The following is a 25553-nucleotide window of genomic DNA, read 5'->3' on the forward strand; positions in this document are numbered from 1 at the left end:
CACAAAAATACAATAAAATTGTACTGACTTCAAGGTAATTTTCAACAATTATAAAAATATTCATTTATACTTTACCGTAGATTGGTTCAGTCAGTTGCAAGACATGAACTTCATTCAGTTCTGTTGGTGTATCTCTGTGACTCTGGAGTTAGTGCCAGACTCTTATCTGAGGCTTTGTAAGTGTGAAAACTGGGACAAAAGCCCCCCCCCCACCCTTCCACCTCAAATGCTCACCCCCCACTTCCAAACCATGAGAGACCCTGGACATAGTTTTCTCCCTCCTGCCCCTGTTCTTTGCCTCCCAGGAATTCCTAAAGCCAGGGGCCCTGCCTCTGCACCTTATCTGGGTCACAAGATAGGCAGGTGACAAGAATGAACTCTAACAAGAAAGCACCGGGGAGTCCAGCTCCCTTCTGCGTCACTGAGGCTCGGCAGCGAGTTACTAATGACAGGCTCTTTCATCTGGCTCCAGTCCAGCAAGAGATCTGGCGGAGGATTCTTTCTGGCTTTCATTTTCCTCATTTCTCTGAGCCACTTCTGGCAGGAACATTCTAAGCAAATCAAGTTTTGATCAGTTGAAGCCTATTTGAAGGCTCTAGGAGCTGCTGCTGATTCATTCATTTATTAAACAAACATTTATTTAATAGCTCCCTTGTGCCAAATCCTGTAGGAACAGTGGGGAAGAGGGATATAGAGATAAGATGAATAAAACACAGCTCCTCCGCTGCAGGCAGGCAAAGTGGGGAAAGGGTAAATGATATGTAAGGGGGTGACTGCAGTTCAGTGAGGCAGATCAGAAAAGCCTGGAAGGAACTGCATTCCAAAGGGCAAGCAGGCATTACCCTGGAGTGAAAGAGTTAAGAGGCACCTCAGGGAGATGGTGGTTTATGTGAAGGTACAGAAGCCAAAACAAACAAACAAAGAAAAGCCACTATCTGGTTCAAGAAACTGCAAGAAGTAGGATGGCAGGTATCCTAATGATTTTGCTTTTGATTGTAGAGGACCCTGGGCTCAGATTCTGACTCCGTCGCTTATTAGCTGCATGAGTGGGAGTGAGTTGCTCAGCTGCTTCTCTAAGCCTCAGTTTCCTCATCCATAAACCCCGCCTTATAAGATTGTTGGTCGGTAGATGAGATAATGTGTGTAGCATGCTCGTGCTTAGCACACAGGCCACACCCAACACTTGGTAGCTGGTTTGGTGATGAAGATGAAGATGAGGATGGTGGTGGCAGGAATAAAAGGTGCACATAAGGTGCAGGGTAGGGGGAGGTCTGAGGATGGAGAAGTGAGCAGGGCCAAAGAGTGACCCCTTGTGTTCCATGCTAAAAATAGTTGGACTTTTATGGCTAAAGCCAAAGGAAGAATTTCAAGAAGTGGCGTAGCCAGGTCAAGTGTATGTTTTAGAAAGTTCCCTCTGATGGATCAGGGCGGGATGGGGAAGGAGTGGCAGTGGCGGTGGGAACTGAGTAAGGCACGTTGGAGGCAGCGTGGTGGGGACGGAGTGGCCACCGCCTCTCCAGAGTGTGGCCGGGGAAGCCATTCCTTATGATTTCTCAGACTTTTGCATGTGAATTTTTTTAAGCCTGGTCTACTCCCTCACAGCAGGACCCGACTGCATGGAGGAATATAGAATTCAGGCTCCTATTGTCATTGGAATTAAGTTGTTTTGTTGATTCCATAAATGTCACACTCAGCTACACCAATGTGGTGTTTTGTTTTTTTTTTTTTTTTGGCTTAAAATGTAAAAAGTAACAGTGGTTATCTGTGGGTGGTAGGATTATAAGTTGTTTTTGCATTATTCCTTTTGCCTATCTCTATTTTCTAAAAGTTCTACAATGAATACATTTTGTAATAAGGAAAAATCTATTATAAAAAAATTTTTTTAAATGATTTTTAGTTTCAATCAAAACAGCAATCCTCTTCTTACTCCCTGAGTAAGGGAATGCTCGAGAGAACTAGAAATAGGGGAGAAAAAATTATTGATAGGATCTAACTTCAAACTTCTAAGCTATTTATTTTCTTTTGCTGTGGGAGATTGTGCTGTGCCAATGAAGATAGACTGAAGACAAGGGAACAGTCTTGAGTTTGAAAAATAATAGTCGTTTTTATTGTTATAGCTTCAAGCCTGGATTATTTCCATGGTTTATATTTTAGGAAACCTCAAGTACGGGAAAAATGCCCAACAGTGTTAGAGCTGATTAGGTTATTGATACTCTCTTTTTAAAGAAAATAAAACATCTTATCAGAGAGAAGTCCAAATGACAATAATTTCGCCACACTCAGCCTAAGTTGTAAAAGTAAGGAAGGAAAGGCGGGCTCTGGTTTGAGTATGTGATGTTTTAAGAGAACTACAGACGGGTGTAACGGCAGATCTTTCTGCACCATGTTCGAAAGCACTAAATTGCCACGCCCAAATCAAACGTGTGCGGAGCCTCCTTAGATAGACGTTTTATGCATTATTAGGCTGTCTTCCTAAAAGATAGCATACTGATTACAATCTTCAGTTTGGATTTTTTAAAAACAGTAATAATAATGACAATAGTTCCCATGGTTTTATGGTTGGTAAAGCGTTCTAACATTTAATCCTCACAGCTTTAAATGTTCGAGGTAACGTTAGTTCCATTTTGGAGATGAAGAAGGTGAGGCTCAGAGAAGCTTACTGACTGGCCTGAGGTCACACAGCTGGGAAGTGGGATTTAGATCAGCTCCTCCTACTTGAATGCCTATGCCCCTTCCACTTCTGCCTTCTAACTACTGGCTTTAGTTATAGATACTCTTTGCCCTACAATGGGGTTGCTTCCTGATAAAACCACTGTAAGTGGAAAATATCTTAAGCAGAAAATGGGCGTTTTTTAAAGACACAAAACACAATATCCAAAAAGTGCTGGCAACACAGTACACTGTAGAGTGTCAGTTGTTAGCCTTGTGATCACATGGCGGACTGGGAGCTGTGGCTCGCTGCCACTGCCCAGCATCACAAGGGAGAAACGCACCACGACGTATCGTATCACCAGCCCTGGAAAAGATCAAAATTCAAAGTACAGTTTCTGCTGAATGCATATTGCTTTCACACCTTTGTAAAGTCAAAAAATCATCAAACCATCATGAGTTGGGGACTGTCTGCATTTCATTTTCACTAGAATCACTAATCAAAAGGGCAAGTAGGGTCCCCAGGAATTACAGTAGTTCCTACTGCTGTTGTAACAAATTGCCACAAATTTGGTGGCTTAAGCCAACATAAATTTATTCTCTCACAGTTCCGGAGGTTAGAGTCCAAAATGAGTCTTACAGGCCTAAGATCAATGTGTTGGTAGAGCTGGTTCCTTCAGGAGGCCTCCAGCTTCGGGTCGGTGGCTGCATGGCATTCCGTGGCTTGTGGCCACATCATTCCAATCTGTGCCTCCATCCCCGCATTGCCTTCCCCTCTTCTTTGCTCAAGTCTCCCTGTGCCTCCCTCTTATAAGGACACTTATATTTAGGGCCCACCCACATAATCCAGGATAATCTCCCCATCTAAAGATCACTTAACTTAACCATATCTGCAAAGTTCTTTGGGACATATAAGGCAACAGTCACAGGATCCAGGGATTAGGATATAGGTATCTTTGGGGGCCATTTCAACCTACTGCAGGAATATTTATTTCATTTATTAAGGGGTCCCTAAATATAAAATTCCCTAAATTTTAAATTTAGCCCGTAACTCTTCATAATTTTCTACTTTTAGCCTTTCATTTTTGTGTGCCTTGGAGCTTTCGTATTTGTTTGCTCGCTTGCTTACTTGCTTGCTAGCTTTTAAGAAAATTTAACTGACTCCCTGTTGAAAGTAACTTACCCAAAACTCCTCCTCCTGCTGTCTGTTGAGGATGGATGCAGACAGCTGGGTTTTCCAGGCCAGGCTTGGAAGGGGCTCACAGAGAGGCGCATTCTTTACTGTTAGGCCTCGCCTACCTGCTACCATTTATCGAGCACTTACTACATGTCAGTAACTGTGGAGGCATTCTATATTCTTTTACAGCTCATATATGTCTTCCAACAAGCCTGTAAGGTAGATCATTATCGGCATTCTACAGATGAGAAAAACAAGGCTCAAAGAGTTAGGTTACAGTTAAGCCACAGAGCCTACAAAACCCAGGCTCTTAATACCACGCTATTGCCAAACTGGACAATTCCCAAACCTGAGTAATGTATGAATCTCTTTTAAAGGGCAAATACAAGCTCACAAACCCCTAGGGTTGAGTTATAATTATTTTCATCATATTATTATTTAAATATGTGCAAAGATAACTAGATATTAACTTCTTAAGCTTATAGCTCTCCTAGGACTATAAAAACAAAATAACAATGCCAATAATAACACAAATAAAACTACAAACACTTTAAATGCTAATTAAGAGCATTGCTTTAATGTGATGGATGATGCTGTTTTTCTGAAATTAAATGGCTGTTCACAATCTAGATGCAAGGCTGACCACCTTGGCCTGGGTCCTTCAGAGTTTGGTACATGTACACCAGGGTCCTTCTCCCAGCCACTGACAACACATTTTTCATGCAGCAACACACATATCCATTTGGCTTTACCTGGTGAAAATGTCTTTGCTTTGTTAACTCCGCCTCCCTTTTTTCCCACTACCTGTCTACCTGTAGCAGCTGGGTTCTTTGAGAAGCAGACTCTGAGTCAAGAGTAGCATGCGGGAAGGGGCAGAGGGAGAAGTCAGCTGCACAGCAGGCCCAAGGAAGGCCTCTGCCAACCCACCAGGGGACGAGAGCCCTGCCTCTGTTTCCCTGGATGGTCACTGGATGAGGCCTGCCCCTGGAATGGGGTGTCACCTCACTTGAGGCTGCTTTATCCAGCCAATGCCAAAGAATGGACAGCTAAGAGCCACCTTTTGGCATCATTCCTGTAGCTGGTAAATAAGTCCTTCACCCCTGAGGAGGGAGTTGGGCAGAGCAGCCCAGTGTCTACCATACTAGCCCACGAGAACATCGCTTAGGGCAACAGTGCCGCGTAGACGCAAGTGCATCCCAGCCACTGGTGCCCGACTAGATCTTTGCGATGATCCATAGTATGCTTACACTCATTTTTTAAATTCTCAAAAAAACATAACACGTTTAAATCCCCATGGAGAGCTAAGAAGACCCTAACTGACAATGTCTTTATTCATAGACCCCTGGTGCTCTGCAGAACTTACTCTGAGAAAGATGAAGGTTAGAGGCATCTGCTCCAGTCACCCCTGCTGAGAGTGGCTGCGTCAACCTGTGATATCTCCGTGGTGTGATGATCACAAAGTTTTATGAATACTTCCGTGGGTGGCAGGGATAACAACAGCCAGATCCTCTCACAATTCACATGGAACATCTGGGAATAAAAACTTTCATTGATTGAACACGTATGTGCTTGAGCATCTACTATGACGTGGGCACCTTGCTGGACTCCTGGTGGGGAAGACATATGAGTGAACAATTAATCATGCAAATAAAAATGCAGCATGACTGAGGTCATGGAAAAAGATGATTTGAGAGTCTGAGGGTATCGAGGAGGCTTTTCAGAAGGGAAGTGGCTTGAGGGGACAAGGGATAAGAGCATTCTGGGCAAAGGGAACCAGTGCAAGAGCACAAGCCTTCAGACACCTGGCCATGACAGGTAGCATACGAAATTCGGCCAAAGGTAGGTTGGGCAGCGGTGAGAGACTAAACTGGCAGAAGCAGGTGGAGGGGCTGCCAATATAACTAAGTAATCAGAGCCGGCCTTTCCATTGCTATTCACCTGGCCTGGTACTTGCATTATCTCATTTAATCCTCACCTGCTGTTACACCCACTAGAGGACAAGCTCCACAAGAGCAGGACGGTGTCCGTCTGGTCCACTGCCCTATGCCCAGGGCCCAGCACAGTGTCTGACCCATGAAGGAACTCAATAAACATGTGTTTTACAGATAAACCATCAGCCTCAGAGAGAATAGCAATCTCCCCAAACTTGTACAACAGGTCGGTGGCAGAGCCAACATTTGAACCCTCAGTCTGCCTGTCCCACCACACTGCTCTTTAATTGCTGCTCCCTGAAGCCACAGTAATAACTAAAAGGAAGTTTTCACAGTCAGGGAAACTTCTGTTACCCTGGGAAGCCTGGAAGGGGCCAGCCTGCGTGTCTGTGATCTCAAATTCCCAGCAGGGACACCCCTTTAGTGTCAGCCGCCTCACAAACTTCCTCCTATTATCTCCCAAGTCTCTCTCCAAACCTCCAACAAGTGGGGTTCTCAGGAATGAGAAGAGTTAAGCTTTCACAGCTTCTGAGAGCTGTTACTTTGCATTTAAATAGCGCCATTTAAGAAAGTAGCTTTCCCAGGAAACTTGTTTGATACTAATGTGCTGAGCACCTTAAGGCACACTTACTTCTCCCCTGTTCGGGTCATTTGGAGCTTCATTACTTAATAATTTGAAAGCTTTTAATGGAAATCAGTTGATAAAAGGAGATGATGAAATGTTATTATATTTAAGGACCCAGCAAAACAGGCTGCCCGTGTAACACCTGGGTCAGAAGCTTCTTAGCAGGGAAAGAAAAGAAGATCTTGGTGTGCAGTTGAATTCCCATTTCTTTCTTTCAAACTGCCTTTGTTTTAAAGATACTCCTTGCCTGACAAAAACTGACAGGCTTTAAAATTGTCAGGTAAAGAACCCATCTGATGCCTTATGAATTCTACCCCTGCGATGGCTCTCTGTCCCTCTGCCCACCCTCCCGGCCGCTGCCTTGGCTCCAAGCCCATGGGCTCTGGATGTCCCCTCTACTGCCCTCCACTAGCACAATGCCCACCCGAAAGCCTTCATCGCCGTCCAGTGGAGAAAACCATGGGAAATAGCCTTGGATGTGGCCTTTTCTTTTTTCTGTCCATTTTTCTTTACCAGCAATATATTCACATGGTTTAAAATTCAAAAGACATATAAAGCTACACAGTGAAAAGTCTCATCCTTTTCCTTGCTCCCTGGTTACCCAGTTCGCTTCCCCTGAGGCAACACATTTTTGCTATGTTCATATATATCCTTCATGCAACTAGACACACACACACACACACACAATTTTTTTTATCCTTACCATTTCTTTGCACAATGCTAGATGGGTTATTATACTCATAGATTACTATACAAACTGTACCTTGCTTTTTAAATTTAATATATCTTAGAGATACTCTCATTTGTGACATGGCTCTTTTAGTGATGAACTCAATGACTATATAGCAATGTGAAAAAAAGATACAAAAGTATATACGTGTGTGTGTGTGTGTGTGTGTGTGTGTATAAGTTATGATTTCAACTATGTGACCGAGCAAATGAATGTTATGAGAGCTGCTGGGTAAGGATGGTGGAAGTATGGGTAATTCTTTTTGCTTCTTTCTCTCTCTCCCTCTCTTCTCTCTCTCACTTCCTAAAACGTGGTTATGCTACTTTTTTAAATCCTGAAGACCTCATTTTAGTATGTAAGGTATATTTTCATTTTGGTAGAGTTCTTTCCGGGCCCTTTTCATATGCATTAGCATCTATATCTTAAAATACTTGAGTCCTTTTACGGGTGAAGCCTTCCTCCACCACTGTATTTAAAATTGCAGCATCACTCCCTCTCCCCGCCCCGGCCCTCCCTCTCACCCTTTCCTGTTTTATTTTCTCTGGAGGACCAGTCACCAGTAGTCATCTGACACACTGTGTAACTGTTCATTTGCTTAAGCCTGCCTGCCCCTGTGGAATGAAAGCTTCCTGAGCCCAGGGATGGGTGTCTCTGTTGTGCAGGGCTCTCTCTCCAGCTCCTGGAGCTCCTGGCTGGACGGGATCAATGAGTCTTCGCCATCAGCCCCCAGCAACCCAACCCCTATGCTCACACCAGTACCTGCAGCTCTGGTGGTCCTCTGCCCTCCTCCTCTGCACTCTTGCGACGCTGTGAGACCACCTCTCCCTCTCAGGTCTCTGGATCTACCCTCTTCCCATCTTGTCAAGGACTCCACTCCGCCAAGTGCACCCCCACCCCCTGCAATATCAGTTTCTCTTCTGTATTGGATTATACCCTTCGACATACAAACTTGCCCTAATATCACTTATCTTTTAAAAAAATAATCACATGTCCGTCCTGCCACTGCCATTTTTCTTGACTCTGCTTCACAGCAAACTCCTCAAAAAGAGCCACCTGGGCTTGCTAGCGCCACCGGCTCACCTTGTCTTTCCCTGAGCCTGCTTCAGTTGTGTCTTCAGCAGTAACTAGCGGGGCAGCGGTGGCAGCAATGAGCAAGTAGCAGTGTGGGGACAGTGTGGGGGCTGCGTGGGGGCTGCGTGGGGACCGTGTGGGGCAGGGGCAGCACAGGGCTCTGGAGAGGCCCGGGGCAGGTCCCAGTGTCCTCCTGTCCCTCTGGGCATCCACCTTGGGCTCCTTGGCTCTCCCTCTTCCTCTTCTCTGCCCCCACCCACTGCCCAGGTGATCTATCCTGTGATTTTAACCACCACCTATATGCTGATGACCTTCCAGTTTCTATCTCCAGCCTCATATACCCCCTGCCTACATGACACCTCCCTTGGAGTTATCCTTGACCCCTCTGGTCTGCACCCCACTTCCAATCCATCAGCACATCCTGCCGGGGCTGCCTTACACCTTCCACCCTCTTCCATTGCTCTTCCTTGGTCCAGTGTTGCGGACGCGGCAGCGGCTTCCTGCCTGCGGTGCCCCCTCCCCGCTGCCCCACTCCAGCTCACACTCCCACAGCAGCCAGCAGAGTCCTGCAAAGATGCAAATCAGATCGTATCACTCTTCTGCTCACGAACCCTCAGGCTGTCCCAGTCCCATCGCACTCAGAGCACGAGCCCCGAAGCCCCCTGGGAGGGCCGCCGAGGCCAGAGGCTTCCTCAAACTTGTCATTAACTAATTGTTTAATTAACTAATTCATTATTCATCCTTTAAACACTCCCTGCATACCTCTCACAAGCCAGGCTGGTGCTGGGGATTTAGGAAGGACACAGTCCAGGCCCTGCTCTCACGCTGGCTTCTGGGATGGAAGGTGGGGATGGGGAGTCAGGGTCCCGCAGTGTCAAACGCTGTGCCTTTAAGGCCACCAGAGGGGCTCCCACGGGGCAGGGGCACTGTCCTTGCAGGGTGAGACACTTTCTATCAGACCTGGCCTGGCTCATCCTCCCTGGGCTCTGGGCTGGGCACCCCTGCAGCCCCCTCTAGTGTGAAGGCGACAGCCCCTCCTGTTCAGACTTGGTGACATCTACATGATGTTGGAATATCTCCTGGCCTGGCTGCCTTTTTCCTTCTCTGCTCTGGCCTTGGCACCAAGGTTTTTCTCATTGCTGGAGATGAGATAGAAGGTGGGGAGGCAGGCTATGGAAGAGCTGGCGTGACAGGAGAGACAGACATGCCCCATCAGCCTCTTCTGCCTCCCTCGCTTGCCTGTTTGACCCAGAGGAGCAGCAGACTTTCATGAGCATTTCAAAGAACATGCTATAAGTCCAGAAAATGAGGTTAAACCTGGGATTGGTGCTTGGGTCAGTCACCAAAGGACAAGCTAAATGGATGCTGGTGGCCAGGGTAAGCACAGGGAAGGTCATGGGGCAGTGCGGGTGCTCAGAGCTGCCCCCTACCCTGCCAGGGACAGCGTGGGTGGACGGGCAGCGGGGCGGGCCCAGGCCACCTCTGATGGGCCCTTCCTCTCTGGCTTCAGAAATGCCAAGCCACTTCCACAGAACCATCTCAGGGGAAAATTGTTATCTACAGGCATTATGCAATTTCCCATCGGAATTACAGGCTGTGTTTGAAAAGAAATAAAAAGAAATTGAATTCGAAATGCTTCTGTGCAAATGCATCGTCTTCTTGTGGATCTGTTAATGGGCTTTGGATACCTTCTCTGGCTTTGAAATAGGGGATCAGACAGCAGCTTGTGATGGCGTCTGCTTCCCCGGGGACGAGGCATGGAATGGGCACTTTAAGAACAGCCAGGCAGGTGGCCCAGGTGCCCACCTGAGGCAGACTCAGAGCCTGTGAGCTCTGGCCACGGTTCCTGAAGTGGCCTCTGTGTGCTGGGCCTTGCCCTCCTCCCATGGTGTGGAAATGCTGGCACAGGTCTATGCCGGTGCCCACCTGCTCTCCCAGAGCCACCAGCTTGTGCCCAGGCCGACTAGTGCCACATCACACAGCTCTGGCTCCATCCGAGGACAATGGCGTGCTGGGACAAATACTGATTGTGTGAGTTCCCCTTGGATCTGAACACTGAAGGGGCAGCAGTGAGCAAAGCAGACAAAACCCTCGCCCTCCTGGAGCTCCCATTCTAGCGCGGGGGTCGGGGGAGATAGGTGACAAGGAGTAAATTGGCAAAACGCACCGCACCGTAAATCAGACAGTGACAAACATTATGGAAAAAGACATTCAGCCCCATGCTGAGGTGCGCGCCTGTGATCCCAGCTACTCTGGAGGCTGAGGCAGGAGGATCACTTGAGCCTAGGAGTTCACGACCAGCCTGGGCAACATAGTGAGAACTCGTCTCTAAAAACAAATTTATTTTAAATTTAAACAAATTAATAAAATTTTACAAAATAAGGGACATTCGGATAAAGGGAGGGAGGTGCTGAATCAAAGAGGGGGCAGGGAGCTGCCATGGTCATCAAAGGACTCACAGAGCAGGTGACATCTGAGCAACAACCCGACCCAGAGCAGGCTAAGGAGTGAGTCTCTGGCACCTGGAAGCCCCATTCCAGGACGGGAACGGCCAGTGCAGAGCACACCTGGCGTGCTTGAAGTAAAGCAAGAAGTCCAGGACTTCTTGGGACAACGGGAGCCAGGGGAAGAGTCGTAGAGATGAGGTTATCGAGATCCTGGGGAGAAGAGGCAGATGATGAAGGGGCTTGGGGACCAAGGCCGGGTCCCCATCTGCTGTGAGATGCAAAACCACGGGAGGATTGTGGACAGAGGAGTGGCGTGATATGGCTGCCACGTGAAGCAGAGTCTGGAGGAGGGTGAGGGAAGCAGAGGGACCTGCTAGGAAGTGACTGCAGCGATCCAGGTGAAGGGTGATGGTGGCTGGGACCAGGACGGCAGCAGGGCAGGCAGGTGATGAAAAGTGGTTGGATCATGAAGATATTTTAGACGTAGAGTTGACAGGATGCGCTGATGGGTTGGCGTGGGGTGGAAGAGCAAGAGGCACCCAGGAGGGGCAACTGGAAGTATGGCTTTGCCATTTATGAGATGGAAAGAACAAGAGAGGGGGTTTGAGGAGGGGAAGATCAGGAGTTTGGTTTCAGACATGTGGTTGAGTTTGAGACACCAGCTGGACATCCAGATGAAATGTTGGGCAGTTGATACTACAAGTCTAGAATTCAGAGGCCACGGTGAGATAGACAATTAAACTTAGGTGTCATCGGTGTGTCTAGACAGTTGGTTTTTTTAAGGCATGGGACTAAATGAAATCACCGAGAAGGTGTGGATAGAAAAAAGAAGACCAAATTTTCTAGCTCAGGGTAGTTCAAGGTTAGAGGAAGGTCAAGCAAGAGGCATCAGTAAAGGGGAATGGCCAATGAGGGGAGAAGAAGATGCAGAGGCAGCGAGTCCCGGCGCAAAGCAGAAAGCTCTCAAGGCAGCGGGAGAGATCGGCTGTGCAAATGCCGCCGAGGGGTCGCAGGGGCTGAGAGCTGGGCATGACCGTTGGCTTTGGCAGGTAGAGGTCGCTGGTGACCTTGGCGAGAGCCGTGAGTCTGCTCCCAGAGGACAGGAGGGTCTCAGCTACCTCATCTGAGAAATGGGGACCGTCTATCTGCCCACCTCAGAGGGCGGCAGTGCAGACCACATGACGTGACAGCCAAACTGTGAAGTGCCACCAAGCATGAGCTGTCTGTTTTTGTTTATGACCTGGTAAGCCCGCAGCCTGTGGAAACGATGGCAGGCTACCCGCTGGGCACAATTGATTTTAAAGACGCTTATAGCCCTGTTATCACCTCGTTAAATGCCTCATTTCCTGCTGCTCCTCACCAGAACACTCACCCGGGCATGAGAAAGTTACCTGCAGAGGTAGAAGCCTTGAGGATTGGTATTCTTTGCAGGTAGTAAGCGGGAATTATGGGAAAGGGCAGACGCAAATAACAGGGCCAAACAGTGCTCCCCGGGGTCTCTGTGCAAGATTCCACGTTGCCCTCCCAGGGGACCCTGGTGAGCCTGTGCCTCAAAGCAAGGGCTCCTCGGAGCAAACTGGCAACCAGGTCAGCTGTGCTCTTGCTGAAAAATGAGCAAAATGGGGTCTGGGGGATGGAGAGGATGAATAGTCAGGGAAAGTGGAAAGAGCATGAGTTTTGGAGTCAGACCTGCCTGCATTGGAATCACGGTTCCCTGTGCTCTTAGGCAAGTCACTTGACTTCTCTGACCCTCGGTTTCCTCATCGGCAGCGCAGAGTATGGTAGCCATTTCCAAAGGTTTTTGTAAGAAACAAGCTGATGAATGGGGAAATGCACATCAGTGGAGGAGGGGTGGTGTCTGCGTGCATGTGTATCACTGCGTGTGCATTTGGTGTCACCAGATTGGCCTCTCTTTAGTAGAGACGGTTTCTCCCCAACTCAAGGAGCTGTGCCTACCCCCTCGTCATCAGAACAGGTTCTCAGGACAGCACTGACTTTCACGGTGCTGTGAACACTGTCTGATAATCCTCCGAGTGTGGCTGTGACATCCAGGGCCCAGAGTAGGCTGGGACATGCCCTTAGGGGCAGCAGAAGTATGAGAACGGATGGGCCCCGTTCTCCTGGGCCACAGCTTGACTTTCCAGCCCCTCCACCTGGGTTCGCAGTGGCGACAAGTGTGGCCTCTAGAGTCAGACTGAGGTTTAAATCCTAGCTCAGCCATTGACTAACTGTGAAACTAATTTGGCCAAAAGTGTTTCTGAGGATTAAAAAGGCTATATCCACCTGTGTTGTAAGGAGTAAATAACATGCTGTATATAAGGTAATTAGCAAGATGCCTAGGACCCAAAAACAGTAGATAACTATTGTTTGGTTATTGTTGTTGTTTCTACCTGTTTTGATTCCTTTCCCTCTCTGATCACGGATTGCATCCCATTTTTGTTCCTAGAGGGAGGAGGCGTGGTGAGGGCATCAGGCCAGTGACCAGGCTGACTCTGACACTGCAGGTCTGAGCCTCCATGCTGCCAGGAACAAAGGGGGCCTCAGGATGAGGAAACAGCTTGTGGTTCAGGATGGGGAGAGGAAGTCAAAGGTCAGGAGCCAGGAAGGTGCAGGGACAGAGGAGGAGGTGAAGACTGAGGCAGGGAGGAGGCGATGGACTCCGGCCTTCCCCAGTGGGCTCGGCTGAGATGCCCGGAGCTCTCCCTCCCTGGGTGCTGGCTCCGAAGTGCAAGGGAGGGCCCGTGTGGGGCAAGGGTCGTTCAGACACCGGTCCCCAGCCTGATCCCAGACTCCCATTCTTATTCTCTGCTCTGCTCAGACTTGGCATCTCCTGATGCTGATGTAATTTCTGCCTCTGGCCTGTTCCAGGCCTGTTTTCACTCCACACAAACCCTCCTCTCTCCTGACCTGACCCCAGCCCGTGCCTGTCTGGGGCTGTGCTATTCCCACTTGGTACCAGTAGCTGTGAGGTATGAGAGCAGCTGTCATGTCTTCACGGTATGTTTACCAAAAGCAAAGCGAAAGACAGATACGAGGGACCTGGAGGATCTTTGGGCTTTTTTATTTTAATTGGCACATCTTTGGAAAGTGTTAACGTCATCCCAACGAGGCATGAACTGGGAATGCTCTGAAATTTTTGTTTGAAAAGGGTCCTAGGGGAGATGTGAAAGGGCTCTAAGGAGTCTCTAAAGTTCCTGTCTGTGCCTTAGAGACTTGTTAAAATAAGCTTTTCATTTAAGTCTGAAGTGTGGATTGCTTACTCTGAATTTAAGGCCTCATTCTTCAGAATGTGAAATGCCCAGTGCCCCAGTGGCCCCGTCCAGAGCTCACCCAGCTACAGAAACCTCCCATCACACACTCCCTGAGACGCAGAGCTTGACTTTAAATGAGGGGAATTTCTCCTGAGGCTTTTGTGGGTTTGAAGCTGCGACCGTGTGTCCCACGCTCTGTACTCAAGCAGTGCAAGTCCCTTCCTACCAACTTGGTCTGAATATTAGTAAGAATAAGAATGATTTTAGCTAAAATCTATGGAGCACTTACTACGTGCCAGGCACTGTATTAGCATGTTGCATGAATTGGCATTTAGTGCTGCATGTGGTAGACTCTTTTAACCCCATTGCACAGCTGAGAAAACTACGAAAGGCCAAGAGATGTACTCGCCAAAAGACGAAGAGCTAGTAAATGGTGCAGTCAGGATATGAACTCGGGTACGATTCTAGAGCTTTTACTCTCAACCACACTACTTTAAGGCCTGCTGGAGTAGTAAATATGAAAAAGATGGATAATATGCAGTGTGCCCAAAGTTGTGGGGATGTGAGCACATACATAAGAGCATAAATTGGCACACACGTTCGCAGGGCAATTTGGCAGGCCCTTCCCCAGCTTTAAAGTAGCTTCATTCCTGGGAATCAATGACACCGAAAACCCTGGGTATGCAAACCAAGAAATGTGTACATGTGTCTTCATCAGAGCACCATTTGTGGAAACAACCAAATATCCACGAAAAACATCGGTTCAATAAATTAGAGAACATCCAGGCTATGCATCTAAGCATACATCAAAAAGAACGATGTGGCTTTGCTTTTTCAATAATTTACTGAGCGTCCATGAACATTTGGATACAGCCATGAATAAGTCAGACCCTCTCTGATCCTGTAGAACCTAGGTTCTACCGGAGAATTTTGACGCTTCAACAAAAATATTTAGCTTTATCAATAAATGTTCCCAAATGCTCTTGCTTTCTTATTTCATTGATTAATACAATCACAGAAGGAACAGTATCCAGTTATATAACCACTGGATAAGACTATTTAGAGCAAGAAGCTCTAGTGTCCACACATATGGACCCACCATCCTTAGAACCATCATAGATCAAAAAAAAATACACATGGAATTTCATCACCATAAACAAACACTAATGGAGGGTCCAGACTATTTTTGTTGGGTTTTATACTGCAAAAGCAAAATCAATATATCGTTAGTTGGGACTGAAAGTCATCATTTAATTGCAAAGCAAGGTGAATCTGCAGGGCCAGCTAACTTGGTGGCCACCTTAACTCCATCCACAGTGATTTTATTTTTTAGTGAAGTATAAAAAGGGCAGAAAGGCAAAAGGATTGTCATCAGACAGTATCACATTTCTTGAATCCCATATCTTGGATTTCTTTTTTATAAGTCTTGACCTGGTTTGCCATAATTTGAAGATCTCTGACACTTTAAAAACCAAAATATGGAGAGCTTTGATATATATAGAGTAAATGCCATATATTGGCCGGGCATGGTGGCTCATGCCTGTAATCCTAGCACTCTGGGCGGCCGAGGTGGGTGGATTGTTTGAGCTCAGGAGTTCGAGACCAGCCTGAGCAAGAGAGAGACCTCGTCTCTACTAAAAAAATAGAAAGAAATTATATGGACAGCTAAAAAATATATATATAGAAAAATTAGCCAGGCATGGTGGTGCATGCCTGTAGTCCCAGCTACTTGGGAGGCTGAGGCAGTAGGATTGCTTGAGCCCAGGAGTTTGAGGTTGCTGTGAGCTAGGCTGATGCCACGGCACTCTAGCCCAGACAACAGAGTGAGACTCTGTCTCAAAAAAAAAAAACACCATATATAGTATATAATATGCACTGATGGAAAGCTTCCTGTGATATAGTATTAAAAAAAATTTAAAGTCTTGGTACAGAACAAGATATTCAGTATGATGCAATTTTTGTGGGAAAAGCTGTATACAATATCCATATAGTTATATGTGCATAGGAAAAGTCCTGGAAAAACACATACCAAACTGAAATATTCTAGAAAAGGAGGTGGAGACAGAGGCAGGGGAGATGTTGAAGTAAAATGTGCCCAACATTTACGTTGTGTGCTTCCATGATGCTAAAATTTTCTATAATAAGTATGTACTATTCTGGAATTAGAAGTCAAAGGAGAAAAAAATAGACCAGAAGCTAGATGATGAGGTCATTGCAGGCAAAACCCAGGAAGTAAGAAATTGTCGTGGACGTGGTGGGGAGCCCTCGGCAGGGAACTGGTATGGTCAAACTTGCAGCAAGTGGGGGTGGCCTGGGGTAGGCGGGAGGATACTGGAAGGGTGTGAACGGGGTAGAAGGGTGTGAACGCAGGAGGCCCCCAGCCTGACAGGTGTGGGGGCTGCAGGGGGAGGGAGCTGGGGATGCCCCCTGTCTGGCTCAGGCAGCTGGTGGACGTGCCTATAGCCCAGACGGGGACGGTCCCGCTGGGGGGTGCAGGCGTCTGGGTCAGATGAAGGGCGCATATATGGGCCTCTGAGATGACCACAGGAAAACCAGGTCTTGGGAGACAGAGCTGGTGTCCAGGAGATAAACGGGTCGTGTTCTGTATGTGATTTCATGGTAAACAGCTTCTCTCAGTCACTAGACAGATATTTATTTATTAGGAGCAAGTGAGGGATACACTGTAAACAAATAAACAAATCTTCCATGAGAAAGGTAACAGCTTCCCCGCACCCGTGTAAATGTGGGGTGTCTATGCATCTGAAGATTCTTGCTTCCCACCAAAAGAGGGCACCCCAGGGAACCTGAGGTCAGGAAGAGGCCATGAGCTTCCTGGTAGGTTGCCCGGCCGTGTGGCTTGTCCCGTGGGCCCTTCACCCTCACCCACAGCCATCTGTAGGAGTCTGGGCCACGCTGGGTCTGGCCAAGCTCCTGCCTCTGTAAGGCCCGCCACCCAATGACCCCTTCCCCTGGGTGGTAGACAAGCAGTTCTGGACCAGAAAGATTTTTACAACCTTTGGGCCTGAGCCCGGGAGGCAGCTCTGGCCTCCTTCCTCCAGTATCCTCAGGGCTGTGGGATTTTCTGGGCAAGGCACCCTACCAAGCAGAAGGTCGCCAATTCATCCTAAATATGTCCTAGGTGCCTAGGGCCAAGCACAGCTCTCAGGACAGGGGCATAGCTGTGAGCCGGCCAAGCAAGTCTCTGCCCCCCTGGAACTCAGGGATCTGTTCAGTTGGCAACAAAGCTCTTCCTTCCCCAGCTGGTGACATTCTGGAGTTTTCTATGCACGATGGACTATTGTGTCTGAGAACTGCTGGGCCAGGGCAGGGGGAGCCCCAGGGCCAGCTGACTGCACCCTGGGAAAGGTCCCCTGCCAGAGCTGAATGTGGACCCGTGGGGGCCCTAAGCCTTGCAAAGAGCATGCTGCCCCTCGCGCCCCAGTGCGTAACTGAGAATAAAAACCCAACAAAACCACAAAGTTGAGCAAGATCAACAAAGTTCTGATTTTTGCCCTACAATGACCATTTATTGTTTTCCTCCAAAATGTTATCAAATTCGTCCTTGAAAAATTATTTTAGGTTCCCCGGGCATTAGTGGTGCTCTACACACCATCAAAGGAACACAGAGCAGAATACGCTGCATAGCACAGTGAGTGTGGAGCCTCAGCTTCCTTCTGGCCTCCCCGTCCAGTGCATGGGTCTCGCCCGCAGGAGAGGCCTCAGGGTGGCAGTCCTCAGGGTTGGGTGTTGGCTGCGTTGGCTCCTGCTGACCCAGCTGGCCTGGGGCAGGGCCCATCAGTGCCTGAACACAGCGCACATGACTTGGGCCTCCAGGCTGGACACGGCATGGGAGTCCAGCCAACCAAGGTAGAGTCCAGGGCAGAGCTCTGGCTCCAATAGGGACCTCTGGCTCCAGAGCTGAACTAGAAAGCAAAGGTGTGGCTCAGTGGGCCACCAGCATCCAGAACATGCTGGGCACAGTGGATACCAGTCCTACCTCCTGGTACTGCGGTGGCTCCAGGGTTCCCCAGCCCAGGGCAAGATGGCTCCACACCTGGACAGGTAGAGCTTCAACAGCAGGTGAAGAGTTGGGTGGATAGTGCCGCCATGTCAAAGCCCTGTTGTTCCTGTGGACCTAGCTCTGTTCACTAAATATCTGTGGTCCTTTTTTGCAGAGTGATGAAGTCCTCACTGTCATCAAAGCCAAAGCCCAGTGGCCAGCCTGGCAGCCTCTCAACGTGTAAGTAGCACACAGACCTGGCCTGTCCTGCCCTGTCCTAGCCTCATACTTGAAGCCACCTACTTAATGGCCACCACATACCAGTTATGTCATTAAAACCAGTAACACCTCTCAGGTGAACAAGCAGATGAGGTCCTGCCCATGTGTGGCACATCACACATGCCCCTGTCTTCTCAGGATTGTAGGCTTGGTCTCTGTTTTTCCCCAATGGCTTCAATAACACAAAGGACACAACTCAGACATGAAGATTTGTTCACTCATGCTCTCAGCCACAAAGGACTGAACATCCCTTGGCCCTCGGAGTACACCTCTCCATGTGGAGAGACATCAAAAGTGCAGGGAGTCACCAAGTCCTGTGGATTCCACCTCCATAATAGCTCACAGGTCAGTCCTTACCTGGCTACAATCCCCCATGGGTTCAAGCCAGCCACCCCTTCTCACCCAGAAGACTTCACCCCTTTCCTTTGCTGTAGCTGCCCCCACCCCCAATCTGATTCCTCAACCACACTGCTTGCTACCAGAGTGATCTTCTATGAATCCAAATCTGTCATGTCCTCCCCTTCTTAATCCCTCCATGGCTCCCTTGTCCCTCCAGATCAAGTCCACACCCCCTTGTTTAGCTTGTCAGGCCACAGTGGGCATAGCACACAGAATTCCAACCACACTCCACTGACTTGAATGCTTTGCTTTTCACTTAATCCCTTCAATTAAGTAACAATTCATTCATTTTCCCATTTTGTAATTAATCAAGACATAGATAACTGCCAGTCAGCATGGAATTAACAGTGTGACCACACCAAATTGTCTGCCTCCTGCTCCAAAACAAAATAAAATCTTGACTTTCACTTACCATGTATCCTTCTATCAAAGATGAGAAATATTTCATTGACTCAACAAATACTTATTGAGGGTCGCCAAAGAAAAGTGCTGTGAAAGGTGATTAGAGACACTGTGATGAGCACAGCAGAGTTGCTCACAGAGGTTACAGTTTAGTGGGGAGAGACATGTACTGAATGATCACACAGATAAATGTGACACGTCCAGGAAGGAAAGGCATAAGTTGCCAAGAGAGTGTGCAAAGGGGACCCTGATACAGGCTGGGGATCAGAGATAGCTTCCCCCAAGGAAATGGCAATGGAGCTAAGATCTAATGAATCAGTGGGAGTTAACTAGGTAAAGAAGCAAAGCAACGGGAGAACATTCTAGAAAATCTAGAGAGACCATCATGTGCAAAGGCCCTGTATGAGGAGGGAATAGAGTATATTTAAGGCACTAAAAGGCTTTGGTCTATCTGGATCCAGAAATCAAAGATGAGCTTAGTATGGGGCCAAGCCATGCTACATTTAAAATTTGGATTTTTACATTACAGGCAATGGGAAATTATTGAAGGGTTTCAAGTAGAAGGATGACACAATCAGATCTGCATTAAAAAAAAATAATAATAACCAATGACAACACTCTGGCCCCCAGGTGAAAGGGCAGATGAGGCAAGCCCAGCGAGGAGGCGATTGCAGAGAGCCAGGAAAGAATGAACTGTCACTCCCACTGGGACGGTGGTGGCAGTGGGAAGGGAGAGAGGGGCAGGGATGTGACAGGGGTACAGGAGGTAAAATCGACAGGCTGTGGTGACAGGGTGAATAAGGAGGGGGAGGGAGGCAGAGCGGTCAAGGTGCCTCCCACGTGTCTGGCTGGCAGCACTAAGGAGATGATAGAGCCACTCATAAGAATGAGAATATTGGATGAAGTTTGATGGGAAAGATCATGAGGTCGGTTCCGAATGTGTTAGGTTGTTAAGATCTATTGAAGACTTGCAGTTAGAGGTGTCAAGTGCACAGGTAGCTACATAGCTCTGAGACCCAGGGCAAGGATTCCGCACTGAGATATAAACTTGGGAGTCACCAAGAAATGGGAGACAATCGATGCCAAGGGCAGGAATGAGAGAGAGTCTGGAAACAAGTGTTGGGCTTACGAATGAGTCCCGGAGAGCTCCCCACTTAACACTAAAGAGGACTTGCCTGCAATGGAAACAGAAAAGGAGTAGGAAAGAGATCGGGAAGGAAGCTTGGTATCCGAAGCCAAGGGAAGAAAGGAGTCAACAAGGGTGGTCAGCGGTGCCCAGTGCAGCCGAGAGATCAAGTAAGCTCAGGGCTCTGCCAAATGCTCTTTGGATTCATCGACGTGAAGGTCATCAGTGACCTTATTGAGAGTCCTTTCTGCTGAGGGATGTGGAGGGAGAGCAGCCCAGAGTGGGTGAAATGTGATCAAAAATAAGGTTATGGAGTCAGCAAATACAGACAGCTCTTCTGTGAAGTTTGCTATGCAAGAGAAGCTGGCAGTAGCTCCAAGGGAATGAAAGAGTCAGTGGAGCTTTTGTGTTTTTCTTTTTTAAAAAGGGAGAGAGACTTTCTGAAAAATTGAAAGGAATGCTTTGGCACACCTTCCCACACTTCATCCATCCCTCAAACTTCCTGAGACCCCAGTGGAACAAAATTAATTGATGGCAAACACTCAGACCTCCCAAACACCCAAAACCCCTCCACTCAGTGCTACCGGCTTGTTAAGCGAAAGGAATTTTCCTTTGATTTTCCCATACCCCAGTCTTCCCTTTCCTCTTCCAAATCTCATTAGGAAGTCAAATTAGGAAGCCTACATGCAGCCACGTTTTGTTTTGCAGCAACAGCCCTGCCCCTCTTCTCTGAGCCTGCCTGATTGAGGTTAATGGGATTCCAGCCTCCCTCGGCCCAGTGGAAAGCCGGGGTGACCTACTTTGCGAGGTCCTGCCCGTTGGAACTGACTTGTTTTTCAATGATCTTCATCTTTATCCCCAGGACCACTTCTCAAAGGACAGCCATGAATGAACAAATTGGCTGCTGACTTGTTTAGCTCAATAAATCAAGCTGTGGCTCCGACAGCCTGGGGTGCAGGTAGAGACGGGGAAGACGGATTCTGAGCGAGACCCACATCCTTCACTAGTTTCTCCGGCGCCTAAGTAGCAAATGCCCAGGTTTCCTGCAAATCAATTCTGAATTCACATCGCCCAGTTCCTCCAGTTTCATCGGAACGCTAAGAATTACTTACTGGAACTTTTAAAAATAATTATTTCCTTTCTTATCATGAACCCTGCAAAGGATTGTGGTTCCCCTAAATTATTCCCAGCCACTCTGCTTAATTAACACTGATTAGACAAAGGTGCGTGTTTGTGACGCCAGTGGAGCAGAGACATGGTCACCCTCTCCGGAAATCCGAAGCCTCCATTCTCCAAGAGGCCAGAGGCATCTTTCTCTTAAATCAGGGCTGGAAGTTTCCGGGCCTTCCCTGTCCCTGAAACACTTGTGCAGGTCCGTGGACGTCCTCAGGATTGTCTTCTAAAAGAAGACAGGCCTTGGGCTAGAGGAGCAGGTGGTAGATCTAAGCCTCCAGATGGACCTGGAGTCCTAGATGCCTTCTGGTTGTAAATACAGTTTTCTGGACGGTGCGGGAACCTCACTGAAACCTTTGTCCACGCATCGGGAACTTCAGCCTAGTGAAGGTCTTGGGCGCCCCCTCGTGACTGAAGTGAGTTCCTGCAACTTCGAAAACTTGAGGATGATTCGAAGTATTAATACTTACATGATGAAAGATGGTACACTCCGAATGAGCGGTTTAGGAAACACTCCTGAGTCTTACTTGTGTGTATCTGTAGTTTAGAAGGGGATAATAAGTCTCTAGAGGGAGTATAAAAATCCTTTTTTTACCTCTTGTGGTGTTTTGGGAAGTTTTCTTTGGAAAAGCAGAGTGAGAAGGAAATCAACCTTTACCAAGTCTATTGGTCACTATGATAAGCAATTTCCTCACAATAAAACTTTGAGGTAGGTGTGAGGATGCACCCATTTTGCAGATGTAGTAACTACAAAGAGAGAGGCGGTAAAAGCCCCGGTCACATAGCTAATAAATATATAAGTGGCTGGACCCAAGATTCTAATCTAGCTCCATCCCGGTGACCTGGGTTCCTCCCTACACATCATGCTGCCTCTCAGAATATAAAAAGAGGAAACATTTCTTCGTGTTTTCCTTTTTTTTTTTTTAAATTTTTCAGAAGTGGAATTGTCTGTTCATAACTTTATGTAGTGGGCTTGTGGCCTTTTTCTCACAGATCTGGATCAGCTCTGTGAACAGTATTGACGATAACACTTTCTCAGTCACGCCTCGTGGAGACATTTTTTGCCAACACGTTATTTTTCTCTCCGATTCAGTACTGTTGTTTTCATTATACAGATGTTTTTTAATTGATGTATAATTCAATTAGTTGATTTCTTCCTGTGTGATGGCTTTTATTGTTTCAAAGTTGAGAAAATTGACATTTCTCTAACAGGTCTTAAAATTTGATTTTTTTCTACAATGTGGCTGTTTTCTATTTGACTCTAGATCTTTTATCACTATTATTATTTTATGGTGTATGACATTAGATGTGAATCTTATCTTTTTTATTGCGGTTAACTTAGTTAACCCAACCCCACCGGTTGCACCATCTTCCCTTTTCCCCTGATTCGAGCAGCCTATTTTGTATAAGTCTTTATCTGTAGTTTCTGGGATCTCCAATCTGTGCCACTGATTACATTTCTATCTAACCTGAACATCACACTATTTTTATCATGCTTTATCGTATACTCTGGTATATGGTAAGGCTCTATCAACTCTCTTTGCTAGAATATGGATTCACATTTAAATCCCATATTTTGAAAAATGAAGCCAAATTAACAAAATATCATCCTGGCATATAAAAATGCATGAATAATAACTTTTACTACAGTTTGAACAAATTAAAGAACTCCAGTCCTAGCTAGCATTTGCTAAAGAAAACTCATATATGGTCTTATCCATTTCATTATTTCTGTTATAGAAATAATAAATACTTTGAAGTGATATTTAATTAAATTTAAAGGTCAAAGGAAGTATAAGAGCTCCACATTCATTTCTTAGATTAATTGATTTATTTCAACAAACATTTGAGGAGACTTCACTACATGTCAAGTTCTAAGCCAGGCATTGGGCTATAGTTGTCAAGAAGACAGAAATGGTCCCCACTCTGTTGGAACCTGGTGAAGAAGACAGATATTAACAAGAAATTCCAAAGGAAGGGTGAGTTCGGTGTGCTACGGGAAGGTAGAATGGGGGCCATAGGCAATTTGGAGAGAGATCAGAAAATGCTTCCTCCAGAAAGTATTGTATAAACTAGGGGTCAGGGAGGAATTTTCCAGTCAAGGATAAGACAAAGGTGCAAGGTGTATCTGAAGATGCTAGAAAATTGCTCTCAGGCCCTTATAGATTCGAATTCACTGTATTGCCCAACATAAATCAAATATTTTCTGCAGGCATGGGTTGCTCCAAATTTCCCACACCTTGAAACACTTACCGTGGTGTGGAAGGTGCCTCACTCAGGGTATAGACTTGGCTACAACAGATCTGGCCAAAATGCATTTGCTGAGAAGGATTTCTGCAAGGCCTTGTTCTCAGATGGTGACATCCATCAGCTGGGAAGGTATCAGAATGATGCGTTGAGGTAGGGATTGATTTGGTCTTCACAGATCTGGATTCCTGAGTAGAGCTGTTTTTGTCCCCTTAGGTTGTCACTGTGAATAGTGCCACCCATTGGGTACAGGATATGAATGACTAACCTGACCTGAAATCACAAACTTAGGGAGATGGGAAGGCAATAGGTGGAGCAGTCGGTCTCTATGGCAATGGACGATGAAGGCTGCCTCCCAAGGGACTGTCGGATGCCCCAGGGTCCAAGAGCCAAGGTGGGCTGGGGTGTGAAGCAGCCTCACCCAGATACCAGTGCTTTCTGCCTGGCAGTTACTAGAAAGCAGGCCAGAGCCTGTCCTGTGAGTCTTAGGTGAGCAATGCCAAGCCTCCCCAGACTGCAATCCTTGTACAAGCCAGGTCTTTCAAGAAGCTGCTAAAACCACTGACATACATACCAGAAAATGCACACATAGGAAAAGGAAATTAAATTCCCTGATTTGTGCCTGACTAAGTAGCAGACTATGTCAGTTGGTACCTCAGCATTTTATAAAGGCTTCCAAATGCAGCATCTCATTTGATCCTAGCAGCAGCACTGCAGGTTGGCATTGTTAGATGAAAACGCTGAGGCTCCAGGAGGTTGAGCAACTTGCCCAAGGTCTAGAGCTAAGAAGCAGGGAACTGAAGCATCACGCACCCATTTGTTCAGTCGGCCTGCCGGGCACCTAGGTACTGGGGTGCAGCTGCGAAACGTAGGGATCCTGCCTTCAAGGAGTTCCCTTCAGTCTCGTGGGGGAGATTGAATAGTGAGGAAGTAACCACTCCAAAGTATCCCTTTGGAGTAGACATATGTGATCCCCATTTTAAAGATTTGGACACTGAGGCACAGAAAGTTTTGGTAATTTGCCAAAATATATGCAGCAAGAGGAGATGCCAGAATGCACGCCCATGCTCCCTCCCCCTCTGCCCATCGTTTGGTCCCATCTGGCTGCCAGAGCCCAAGGATCCAGTTCCACAGGGCCCAACCAGGTCTGGAGTCCTCACTGTCCAGGGCAGATGAGGGAACCAGAAGCAGCCGGTCCCAACAGAGAGCATGGGGACTCCCAAGCAGCCAGTTGGACAGAACAGACCAGCTAGTCCCCAGCCAAGGATTCCCCACGATTAGCAGCCTGGGGGTGCAGAGTCAGGCCGAGCTGCCTCAAGCCTCCGACCCCGACCAGCTGTGTCTCTTAAGTTCATTAACCTCTATACAGTTTCGTTGCCTCCCTACAAAAACAGGAAAATAATTCTAACCCCACAAGATTGTCATGAGGGGAAAGTGAAATAAATAACATGGGTCTGCCGCCCAGTGTGTGCTGAGTGGACGTGGCTCTCTGTCCTCCCCAGACCCTTGGGGGCCGCCACCATTCATCTCATGCAGACCTGGCCATTCCCAAGACTTCCTAGTGACATGAGCAGCTAGAGCTTGAAGAGCTGCCTCCTGTAGCTGTAGACGTGGGATGTTATTCCCACAGCTGGGATTGTCAGCCAAAGGTCTCTGTCTGTAGTGGATTCCTGGTGCCCGGCTGAAGGAGACAGCCGGAACCAGCTGTCAGTAGATGGGTGCACCAGGGCAGGGCCTTGCTCTAGGCAGCTTGCTGAGGGCAGTGGAGGCAGCGGGCTGGGGGAGACGCCCCCTCTGATGCACAGTGGAGATCTCGGTGGAGCGGAAAGGTGGCAGGGAGGAGGATTTAGAAGTTGATGATGGAAATAATACTAACCTTGAGCTAATACTGACTTGAGTCAGGGTCTCCTTTCTGCTGCTTAACTTTGTGACTTTGGACAAGTTACATAACGCTCCTGAGCCTCAGTTTCCCCATCCATGAAGTGGAGTCAATAATCCTTACCCCAGGTCTGTGGTGATGAGGATTGAATGGGAATGTATAAGAAA

The 25553-nt window shown here is 47.5% G+C and overlaps 1 protein-coding gene across 1 annotated transcript in view; it reads left to right on the forward strand.

Annotated features, from left to right (window-relative positions):
* SPON1 (spondin 1) overlaps positions 1-25553 on the forward strand; it is a 233774-nt gene that overhangs the window by 194737 nt on the left and 13484 nt on the right. The window contains exon 7 of the mRNA XM_069469615.1: positions 18057-18121. Within this exon, the coding sequence (XP_069325716.1) occupies positions 18057-18121 (65 nt within the window). The remainder of the gene's footprint in view (positions 1-18056; positions 18122-25553) is intronic.

The sequence above is a fragment of the Eulemur rufifrons genome, chromosome 6 (assembly GCF_041146395.1).
Source record: "Eulemur rufifrons isolate Redbay chromosome 6, OSU_ERuf_1, whole genome shotgun sequence".
Lineage (NCBI taxonomy): Eukaryota > Metazoa > Chordata > Mammalia > Primates > Lemuridae > Eulemur > Eulemur rufifrons.